General features: G+C 40.0%; 1 protein-coding gene across 12 annotated transcripts in view; it reads right to left on the reverse strand.

Annotated features, from left to right (window-relative positions):
• ENOX1 (ecto-NOX disulfide-thiol exchanger 1) overlaps positions 1–12,319 on the reverse strand; it is a 353,570-nt gene that overhangs the window by 127,072 nt on the left and 214,179 nt on the right. For 11 of the 12 annotated variants that reach the window (XM_058829123.1, XM_058829113.1, XM_058829117.1 and 8 more), the window contains 2 exons: positions 4,407–4,541; positions 3,438–3,575 (listed from right to left, as the gene is read on the reverse strand). In XM_058829123.1, the coding sequence (XP_058685106.1) occupies positions 3,438–3,575; positions 4,407–4,416 (148 nt within the window). In that variant the 5' untranslated portion in view covers positions 4,417–4,541. Of the gene's footprint in view, positions 1–3,437; positions 3,576–4,393; positions 4,542–12,319 lie in introns of all 12 variants that reach the window. The other variant, XM_058829121.1, reaches the window with a different exon arrangement.

Here is a 12,319-nt window from a genome sequence, read left to right on the forward strand (position 1 = left end):
CTTTAGTTGTCATTTTAGCAAACTCTTGAGCTAGACAAGAGCTTCACAGATTGCAAACTGGGGAGCATAACTGTTGCAAGGCAGGCATCCCAGCGAACGTAAGAACTGCTGGGAGATAAAAAGTCTTGAGACGCCTCTAAAAGGACTTAGCAGTTCATATGAACTCTATACATATGAGAATAAAAATGCCCTGCACAGCAATCAGGAACTGATCAGTTTGGGGAAGGAAAGTTCAAGAATGCATAAGTCCTTCAAGCACTGATAGACCAGAGGACTAAGAGATATGTCAGGATGCAGGTGAATATCATACTCCAAATTTCAGACTATGGCAGGATATGTAAAGATATCCAGTAAAAAACATAGTCTCTCCAAGATTAATCTAAACTACTCACTGCTTTCCTAGCTATCAACAAGGCTGGGGACAAAAAAAAAAACAAAACAAAAAAAACCCAATAACATAAAGTTTTAAAGATGGGCAAACAGTTAGCACTAGGACACGGTTGTGTCATTTTCATCACAGAGAAATGTAACAGATGATAGCAGCAAAAGCAGTATGTGACTCCTGACAAAGCTGACTTCATTACTAGGATTAATAGCAAAAAAATGAAAAAGCCAGAAATAGCTAGGGACTAGTTAGATACTTGGGTGAATATAATGATGCAAACCCTCACTGAACACAAATACAGTAAATATATTAGAACAAGTAAATCTCTAAGTATTTCTATGGCAAACTGAAGTTTTGCTATTATGGATGCGCCATAAAGAAAATGTACCAAAAACGTATGAATCTTAAGGAAATATAATGAAGCATCAAAGCACCTATTTACCTTGAAAATACAAAGGAGTCTAAAACAAAGAAAAACAAAAAAAGAAGAAAGAAAATAAGTTATTCTGCATCTATAGAGAAATCAAGCACTTCAGTAATTAATATTTATTACTTATGGCACCTTTCATACATTGAAAATGCTGAACAAATATGAACTGACTTGTACAACATCTTTACAATACGTGATACACATAATTATGGAAATTACAGCAGGGGGCTGTCAATGGTGTAAAATCCTGGAGATCTTCCCTTGTGGGGAAAAGCACTGCACCTGAAATGAGGCTGCCATGTAGGGACTGCACAGCACATCTGAGAACAAAATTTACTCCAAAACTGAAAATACAGAATACAGCAAGACGAAAAGGCAGGGTAAACTTCCACAGCATATGCAACTAAGATGCTTACAAATGAAAGCAGCAGAAGCTGACTTTGACATGTGACTATTTTCAGGTTGGAGGTAATCACATTCAAGTCGAGCACAACACCTGCAGGCAAATCCCCACCAGAAGATGGAAAAATTTGTTTGCCCATCAACACACAATCATTAAATGTTCTGGAAGGGACTCACAAGTCCAGCTCCTAACTCCACATGGTACAAATTATAACATGTATCCAAGAGTGTTGTCCAAACACTTGAACAACAGGCCATGACCACATCCCTGAGTGGCTTGTTCCAGTGCTTGACCACCCGCACAGAGAAGAACTTCCTCCTAATAACAAATCTGAACATCCCCTTATGCAGCTCGAAGCCATTCCCTCACATCCTATCACTGGACACACAGAGAAGAGATCAGTGTCACCCTCTGCACTCACCTTTATCAGGATGTTGTAGACAGCAACTCCTCAGCCTCCTCTTCTCTAAGCTGAACAAACCTAGTACCCACAGCTGCTCCTCAGAAGTCCTCTAGTCCCTTTTATCATTTTTGTTGTCTTCCCTTGGACACACTCATCACTCATATTTTTCATGTGACTCTTACGACACACAGCTCTCATGGTGAAGCAGCACCAAAGCTGAGTAAAGTGGGATAAACACTTCTTTTGAGTGGTTAGTTACATTGTGCCTAATGCAACACAGGTTGGCCCTTTTGGCCACCAGGACACATTATTGACAGATACTGAGCTTCCCCATCAACAAAGCTCTCCAGATTCTTTCTGCGGCCTCTTCTCTCCCAGTCCACTCCTGCATCCAGGATAACATAGTCCCAGGTGCAGAATCTGGCATTTGTCCTGATTAAACATCACACAGTTGGTGATTGGCCAGCCCTGTAATCTGTCCAGACTCCCTATAAGGCCAGTCTGCCCTCCAGAGAATCAACAGCTTCTCTTTTATTTAGTATCATCAGAAAACTTAGTGTGGATTCAGCTTCTGCATCCAGGTTGTTGACAGAAGCATTGAAGAGAATTGGATCCCAAGGAGTGGATGGCTTTGCTTGTTTCTTTTAATCAGGAGCATGGGGTTAAAGCCAGAGATCACCAATCAGTTCACAGCCTCCACCAGCTCAACTCTCTGCTTGAGACTGATTCGCTATAAATCAGCTTTCTTGCAGCTTAGTGTACCAGCCTGTAAAACAGGTAATTCAGAGCCAGACAGTCAGCAGTGAACTGGCACAGCTCCACTCAGTTCCCAGTGTCAGGAGGGAGCATATTTGGCCAAAATTAAGCATCAGGAATCCCTGGTGAGCAAGCAGAGTGATTTACATCATGACCTGGCTCACTGCATCCATGTCTATGTGGAAAGGCGCAGACGTGACAGGATGCTGCTCTGATACAGATATTACACAGCTCTTCTTGAGATGAAGTGGCAGTGCAGCTTCCAGAGGGAACCTGTCATATGCCTAGCATGTGGCTTGTGTCTACAGGGCACCCACCCATATATAAATAATGTTTCTCTACATCACAGGAGCAAAGAAGTTTTAATGTTTCCAGCTAATTGGGCCTCTACTGTTGACAACAAAGTCTGCTATGTCCAATCTTATCTGTAAAATATTGCTGGTTTCGAAATACTGTTTTTGTGGGTGTTACAATAAGCGTTCCCTTGCAACACTCTCCCAAACTATGATTGGGAAGTAAATGACAAAGTCTAACAAGAACAATCCTTTGACATTCAATTTTATGGAACCAGTCAGAAAGTAAATAAGCACACACCTGACAGGACAGCTGCATTTCACTAATACCAACTGAGCACATGAACTGGACAGGCTTCATGATTTTCTGCCCAATTAACACAACTCCAAAATCTCCAGTCAAGAGTTCTCAGCCCAGGGTATTCCTTGGCAGAACCTCAAGACATCCTGCTTGAACAGAGAAACAAAAACAAATGTTCCTCTTACATGACTTGCCTCCTAGTCTTGACCCAGCATAAAGATTGATGGTTTAGCTGTACAATTTCCCCTGAGAGTTTTAGTTTTTTCACAAGGTTAAAATATAATATGGATTACATACCTACTACAAGAAGAGACCAATACACAGTATGCAATATTAATCATAGGTGATGTTTTCAGAACATAAAAATATAATATCCTCAGAAAACATTCCATATATTTTTTTCAAAGGACACAAAGAATTCATGACTGGTGCAAGTGATGTTTTTTTAGAAAAAGAAAAATCTTACCTGTCACAAGCTGTTGTCCTGCTAGTCCTACTGGAACCATCCCCAGATTATTCATAGCTGTAGCCCAAGCCGTGGGATCAGTGACTGACATGTTAAGCTGTGTGGTATCTATAGCTATACTTCCCAAACCATCAGCTGCTGCAAGAAAGTAAACATGCTGTAAGCAGAAAAGCCAATGCACCACAATTTTAACCAAAATTTTCAGTGAAAACAAGGTTTTCACCACTTATTTTGGGTCTGTTTTATTTCTTAGTTATGATTCACCTTTTGATCATTGATAACAGTTCTTGGTATTGTATAAAGACATTGTAAACATTCAACAGATGTAAAATCGTACAAGGTAAAGAGAAAATTATTTCACCATGAGGACAGTCAAGAAGTAGAACAGACTGTGCAGTCACCATCCCTGGCACCTTACAAGACTCAACTTGACAAAGCCTTGAACAGCTGGTCTGACCCTATGTCTGACCCTGCTTTAAACAGGAGGTTGGACTGGAGACCTTCTGAGGTCTCTTCCAACCTGAATAAATTGCCTTGCAACACTCTGATAGACCTTAATGATACATAAATAGTTGTGGAACTTGCCTGAAACCTGTGAGAACCAAACACAGCTGAAGGAAAAAAAAGTTTTCTATAAGGCGTAATTTTTTATTTTGAAAAACTTTAAGAATACATTATCCCCTAACTAAAAAAAATCAAAAAAAAATCTATTCACTATAGCAAATATCAAATTTTCTAAAACCAAAATAGAAATATCATTAATATGGTGAAAATAGACTGAGCCCATGTATGGATCTTCCTTTGAACAGGAAGAGTGGGTCGGGTAGTTAAGGGATGGCACCTTTCTGATACTGAAACACCAGACACAAGATGTAATCACAGATTTTTGCTTCTCCCCTCCCCAGTCACACCTGAAATCAACTCCTTCCAGTTATTTTCTTATGGTCTTTGCAGACCTGAGATATTTACCGGCAGCCATTGCTTTTCCCTGTATCCTTTTTCTTCTGTTAGACTTCTTCAGACAGGAATAATTAGCTACTGTATTAGCAGCATCTTGAGATGGGATATCACCAAGCACAGGGCCCACACACAGCTCATGAGGCTCTGAAAGAGAAAAGATGGAAATGAAGTCCAAGTGCCAGAGTCAGAACACAACAATGTTTGGGAGGCACTGGAAGCTCCTGCCCTCTGCCTCCGGATCACCAGCCCCAGCCTCTGTGCACACATTTCACAGCCCCCATAGAGGCATTCCAGCAAACGCTCGTCCTTGCCTGCTGAACAAACAGTACCATGTATGAACCTGTCAGGCTGCTGAAAAGCCCTTCACAAATTAGGTCTTATCAGCAGCCACACAGCCTCCTCGGCATGAAGGCATCAGCTGAAGGAACATATTAAGGGATAAATACGACTTTTTTTTTTTTAAAACTGTTAACAATTAACTGATGTTGCAAGTTTCAAGGAAATAGTCATCTGTTCTGAGATGGAAAGAGGAAAGAAAATACTATGCAATGACTTACGGAATGGAGTCTGCAGACATGTGGCAAAGAAAACCTAACAAAGCTGAGGATGATGCCTGCTCCTTAACTAACACTGCACCCTTGACTCACAGGGGTTAGTTAGCTCAAAGCAAAAGTGCAGTATCTGCTTCTATCTAAGACACATTGCTCTCATCAGGTGTCTGTCAGGCCATGAATGTTTCATAAGGCCAACTTCTTGCTGTTACTGTTGTTATTTGGGAGGATACGTTAGCGCATCGCTCATCGGAAAGGAGGCTGAACAGGTGACAGGTAAGAGGTGTGAGTAAAGTCTGTGAGCTCCCAGCATTTCCAGCAGGGGCAGAAAACACTGGGCTGAGGATGATCACATACACAAGCCCAAGTTACTCTTTGTGCACCAGGTACATGGGACTGTGGGTGAAGAAGGGCCACGTTAATTTTTTTTTGGCTGTCCAGTAGCTTAAGCGGTCTGATCCAGGGTGTTGGGTACCAGGGGCCAGCAACTGACCAGAAGATTACAAATGTTCAGGGAGATCATTAGCACCATGCAGCTGAGTCTCAGTGACTTGTTCAGCCCTAAAATAGCTGTGCTGACTTTAAAAAACTACTTGAAGGACCATAATTAAGAGGTTTCCAACATGCAGACCCTAAGGATTCTTCTATAGAAAAGACACAATTAACATAATTACACTATATTTTAGCTTGGTACCTCCCACACCTTTTTTTTTTTTTCATTTGATGTGCATAAAGTACAAGCCAGAAAGTTTTAAGTTCCATTACATTGTACACATCATTTCATAGGAATGTGACCAAATCAATGGCTGTAAAAGTGAAGAAAGAGTCAGGCTGAGCCAGTGGTCTATGTTTTTTTGTATGTTGTAATTTACAAATAACCAGTATACTAGGCTAAAAAGCATTTTGTTCAAATCTACAGTGGGTCTAATTAAAAGTCAATATTTATCAACCCTTAATATTTGAATTTGCAATTCCAATTCTTATTTGATCTCCACTACTCATTATACATAACATAAAATATTTTATCATAAAATTAGCTTTAAAAAAACATCTATAAACACCAAACAAACATTGAATGGAAATCCTCTGCAGGGAATGTGACTAACATAAGGCAAGGCAGCCAAGATTTATGTCAAGTTTTTAAAAACTGGGTGTCTCCTGTTCAGCTCTTAAAACTTGTACTTAGCCCTTTCCACTGAGGCTATAAACTTCTGACCACAAACATCTATTTTGAGGTTAAGGCTGGCTGAATTATTCCTTGTCAGTAAGTTATTTCTCAAGCAGTGCAGCCCTCCTTGCTCTTTATGAACACTGCCAAATCAATCCCAATTTACAAATATATGCTGAATAGCCCAGACGAGAGTGGTTCACCTCTTCCCCTGACCAGCAGCCTTGTTGCCTTGATGAAGGAAAGAGCATTTAAAACACAATGGTGATGAAATGCCTCTTCATAGCTTGCTGTGTGCTACTTGCTTGGCCCCATAATGCATCACCACAGCTAATGGGGAGGAAGGAGGCACTGCCCCATGGTTTTGGGGCAAGGCATCTCAGATAGGTGTGATTTGCTGGGATAAGAGGAGGAAAATGGGTGTTGGACTCTCTCTGCCATCCCCCTCGCCCATGTTTTACTGTTAGGTGAAGTGTGTACCAGGCAACAGCTCTGCTGCTGAACGCTACAGACTTCTGCCCAAGCCCACACTGCAGCTGCATCAGTTCTGCCAGAAGTGCAGGAGCAGGCACTGGGCTAGGCAAACACACCTCAGTCTACTGGGAATGACTTTTTGGTGTTTGCCTTCTGACATGTTGTTACATATTTCAAATTCTGGAATACTTCCATGAATTATCTATAAGCATTTGTTAAATTCCTTTCAGAGGAAGAAGAATATAACACCATGAATATGAATGAAAGCAGAATCAGTAGGTTAAACTGGTGAAACTCATGGTGTACTATAACACCAGGTCTGCCCAATATGCCAAGGAAGTCTTTGCTCAAAACACTCTCTCATAGCCCACCCTGGCTCTGGGCAGCTTTGTTTTCTCCCTGACCATCAGGTCTGCTGTTTCATCAAAAGTACCTGGATGCAGTGCAGGGTGAACCAGGGGAAAACCCATAAAAGAGAACGTGAGGAGCCTAAAGTGGAACTAGTTCTATCTAACCAAGAACTGCTGCAGGCTATTTTGTCAGTGGAAGAGAGCTGAATAACAAGCATAAACGAACCTATGAACACTGAATAATTTGCAGTAAGCTGTAGGCAGAACTAATACTCCATACTGAAGGACACAGATTGCAGAAACTAGCTCTTTTAAAAAGAAAAGTACTAATTGTGAACATCCCTTCTAGTGACAACTCAGTGGTTACATTAACACAGAGCAGCATAGTATGGCTAAAGTAGTCTCACAGGCATTTCATACCTGATTTAAACTCAAACATTAGCTATTGTTTAAAAACTTCTGAAAATTTGTATAGAGAAGGTTTCATTAATGCTTAAAATAAAGTCAGCTTTGGGCAAATTTCAGCATTTCTTTGTGTAGCTCAGACACTGCACTGTTATACCCTTCATGACACTGGAAACAAAACAAGTAAGGAAAACTGTATAAGTCATAAAAAACAAGATCATAAGTTTGATGAGAAATACATCTACTAGCAAAGATTCTTGCTTTCTTAATAATAAATTCAATCACTGTTACTGGTTAAACAGGCAAGAAAGCGTAAGCTTATGCAGGGATTTTGTGTAACCTGAGCAGACATTAACCAACACCATTTCACTGACATCACACCTTTAGAGAGCATTCCTGATTTGCAATTCACTAATACTCCTCCGGGCATTAATGACCTGAAGATATATGGAAAAGAAATCTGTTTTTATAAACACATGTGCATGGGAGTAGCTCTACTCCAGGGGAGTAACTTCAGAAGCAAATAAAGCCATAATCCTGATTTACAGGAGAAAATGTATAAAATATTCTGGGGCCTGCTATTCCTTGATGTTTGGGAGAGGCAGGGACATTAATAAAAACTTCCTGATTTGAGAACTTCTGAATAACAAAATTTTGATGCCAAACATTTTGTAAAGAGATTTCACGTTATACATTTTTGGTGGTCTCTCTTTTTGCAGACACTATGCAGGTATCAGCCCTTGGACGGTGAATTGCAAGAGACATTTAGATTTCCCTCAGACAGGCTGTCAGGAAGATAAAGCACCCTCAAGTCCATACCAATGAGCACTTCTCAGTCATAGCAGTCATAGCAGATTGTACTTAGTGCACATATTTTATACCAGGCAATTAAATGCAGTTACCCAAATGAATACAGAAGTCAGTTATACATTGTGCATCAATTATCACAGGCAATGAATGCCATGAGACAAAGAAATTAACGCAACATAAAACTAATTCAATAACAGCAGATTGTGAAGTTAAAATCCTACCCTTTAGATATCCATAACACCACAATGAGTTACAACACAGAGCGAAGCTGATTAAATGCACCACAGTAATGAGGCTCTGTGGAGTGCCCGGGTCAGCAGCCAGCCCTGGGATGCAAGGAGGTGCTTCTCTGCCCAGCTCTGACACTGACCTTCTGAGTGACCTTCAGTCATTTCAGCTCCTTGTCTAATTTTTGTGACCACTAAATCCTTCAAGGAAAAGAATGATGGCATCAACCTTTTGAAACCTGGGCATACAAGTCACAAAGTCATTAAATGCTATTAGGGCTCTTGAGGAAACACAGATGGGAAGGAGCAATGTGGAATCTTGTGAACTGTTACATCTAGGTGAGTTTTCCAGTTCTTAAAAGAACGGCAATTTCAAAGTGTTTGTTACTATTCACTGTGATTCATAGGACAGTGGTCATTAGGTTAGTCACACTCCACCTGACCTGCCAAAGTACAGGTCATTTATCAGGCTACCTCAATCTGTCTTCTAAAATATATCAAGAGTTTTGTACTGGTTCTTCCCAGTGTTTTTGTTACTCCAGCTGCATACAGGACTCCCAGTGAAGAAGGGAGAAACAGAAAGAAAAGCTAGACAAGGATATGCTGTAAGTCACTATTCATTTCTTTCTGCCCATCTTACAATGAAGAAGAAAGATGGGAGTAGCAACAATGAAAATGATATTTTTGTGCCATAGCCATCGTACGTGAGCTACATGAAAAAAATGGCATCTCCCATGTGATTCCAAGGATGGCTTTTTAAAATATTTTGATAGTACTGCATATGCAGTGTTACAAGAAAAGACACTCTTTTGCATGGTTAATGGTATGTTAACACCAAGAAACATCACCTAAATTCGGAAATCCAAAACTAATTGAAGGAAAACACATTTCTTGCAACAATGTGCAAAAAGACATTTACTACAGCAAGTGAAAAATTGCATCAGGTACCAAAGCTTTTTTTGGAACAAAATCTGTTTTTCTGGAAGGGAGTTCTAACTCATGCATCTACTGTATGCTTCATCTCCCTCCTCTACTGCAAAGACCAGTTGGTTTCCAGCATCTCCAGAGTCACTGTTTACGTGGATTTTTTTGCCACATCTCCTTCTTACAGGAGGTCTTTGAAAGCAAAGATTAATTCTGCAGGAACTAGCACATTTCTTAAGAAAACAGCTTCATTAGGCACAGGCTAGGGAGGGTACGCTCCCTTAGAGCCTAAATAAGGGCTCCGGTTTTGTGTTCACTTATATAATCTTCCCAATTTTTTGTCTTAAGAATGATTTGAAACACCTTTGATCATTCTGTATTATGCCACTAAAAAACCTACATTGTCATCTTATAAACTTATAAAATATGTGCTGGTGCATTAAGACCTTTCATTTTTAACTATGTAGACCGAATATGTAGGTTTTCCCATGATTGCAAGGGATCCTTTCCGCCAATTTTCACTGAAAAAACTGTTAATGAGTAAATCATGTCCATACTGATAGGACTAAGACAACTTAGAGAAAAATCACGATATATTTACAGTTTCCCTCTATATTCAACGAAGAGAATTTTAAAAAACATATTTTCTGGATGAACTGCTCATTTGAGATGCCGCATTACTTAAATCCGCTGTCCCAGCACTTCTTGAAGATAACACATGGTACACACAAAGGCCAGACTTCCCTTGGAAAGCAGAACGCTGCAAGATTTCAACAGAGAAAGAAAAATAAAACAAAGGTCTCCAAGATAAACAGGTATTCTCTGGTGATGTTCCTTGAAAGGTCACTCAGTAATATTTCATGGTAAATCCCAGACTTCACTGGCATCTCAGAGCAAAGCCTTAACAGGTTACAAATGTGCTTTTTGTTTTGCATGTATTTTAGCAGCTGCAGTCTGATTATGCTGAAGTCTATAAATAACAGAATCTGGAGACACATTAAGCAAAGCATTATAGAAGTCCAGCTTACTTACTGAAAAAGCGTATGCAGTTCCAAAATCATCTGGAACAGGGAGAAAAAAAGCCATGTTTCTGGCTAGCAATGCAGCACAGCCTTGATAAAAACAGGTCTGATTATTCCTTGAGCACAAAACACTGTTGTGAATTGATGATTGCATCTCTGTTTTCCACCCTGCCAAGATGGCTTGCAATTGTGACTCACTTGCTTCCCATTTAAAAGAACAGTGACTTACTGACTAAATTAAGACAATCCTTTCTTTAAATGCGGCATTTTAACTTCATTTGTATTTAACAACAACAAAATATTCTGAAATGTTTTAATTATTTACAGCAGTATTTTAATAGCAAGCCTTTTATCACACTATTTCCTACTAAAGGCCAGTGATTATTTTAGAAACATGACATCCCACACCACTGCATTTCAGACAAAAGGGGAAGCATCCGAAGAAAATTTTGAACAAAGACACTTCAGCAACTTCATTGAAAGGCTGAATGCTGAAATGAGAGGTGCTGGAATGCTTTCTTGATGCCATAAAGTACCTAGGGCAGACATATGGGCTTTCATGCTATTTCTTGTCTTTTTGGGCTTGAGAGAATTCCTATGTAAATGCACCACACCTATCAAATATATTCTCTCACTCACTGTACCATACAGTGTTCTTGCTTCATGTTTACTAAACCTACATCAAGTAGCTAAAATACAAGGGATTGTTTGGTTGAGTGTTTTTAAAGAGTGTTTTTAAAGAAAAATTAAGACAAAAGGGGGGAAAAAAAGAGACCAAAGCAAGCTGGGACACACTTCCAGAAAGAGTATTTTAGCTTCTTGGCTAAACTAAAGTGAAATCATTCCCATGTCACCTACTGAAAAAATGAACAGCTTGACAGGCAAGCCCTGTCTGTGGCAGAGCCCCAGCGACTGTATCATACAGACCATCAGAGGCAGGGGTGCCTTGCTATTGAATTTCCAAATGAACACAGACTGCTGTCTCCTAGTCCCAGAAGATCAAGATACAGCTGAGTTTCACATGGTAACATTATGTATGGAAAGTCTATTTTAAGTAACTTTTTAGAAATTTCTAAAATGCATTCATTATCATTTTTCTTCTCCCTCAAAGTCTGTATAATTGAACTCCTGGAGTCAAGGCAGCCTGTCTTTTCAGGCAGACATTCATCAGGGGAAAAAACCTCAAACCTGTCAGCTAAGCAATTTTCTTATTTTTAAAATACACTTTTATCATTAGGTCAAATTATGACAACAGGTGACATCTAAGTGTCCTTGGCTAAGTGCGAGGGTGATCTGCAGAGCACTTTTTGCAGTATATTAAAAATCTAAAGTCATATTGATCAAAATTTTATACAGTACCATCACATATTCTCTCAGTGATGGGTATTCAGTGGAAGTCTGTTTTGTTTGTTTTAATTCAAGATTTCTGGTGATAAATTTTGCTTAAGAGAAAAACCCACTATCTCCTCTATCAGGTTACATCTGTCCTCACTCTGAGAGCTGCCATCCCCTTTTAGCACATCACACTCAGGATATTTTCTCCAGCTACAAGCTCTAAATTGCCAGTGTGCTCCCTGGGCTCATTTATCTTGCAGTCCTTCCATCTCTCTTAGTACACCTCCTGTTCTCCATTTACCTCATAATACTTTTTCTTGCTTTTCTTTATGTTATTTTTTTCCATCCATTGACTCCACACTCCTCCTACAATGTAGGCACATTTCTTGCCTTAATCTGCCCTGGGCCGTTCTCTCACTCAGAGATCTCTTCACAGCCAAGGTGTTACTGTTTGTTTCACTGTGCTGTTGTATTAGGGAAGAGAGGGATTCACCTCACCTAAATTCTGCCAATGCAGACATTTATGCTTGAGCTTTCTTGCTGTTGTTGTTGCCAATGGGGAGAACCAGATATTTCTGCCAGCCTGTTTCAGATACCTACCTTGCCAGGCAGCGAAGCTCACCTTGGAGGTGCACATCTCACTCCCTGGCTGGAAG

Source organism: Poecile atricapillus, chromosome 1, assembly GCF_030490865.1.
Source record: "Poecile atricapillus isolate bPoeAtr1 chromosome 1, bPoeAtr1.hap1, whole genome shotgun sequence".
Classification (NCBI taxonomy): Eukaryota; Metazoa; Chordata; class Aves; order Passeriformes; family Paridae; genus Poecile; species Poecile atricapillus.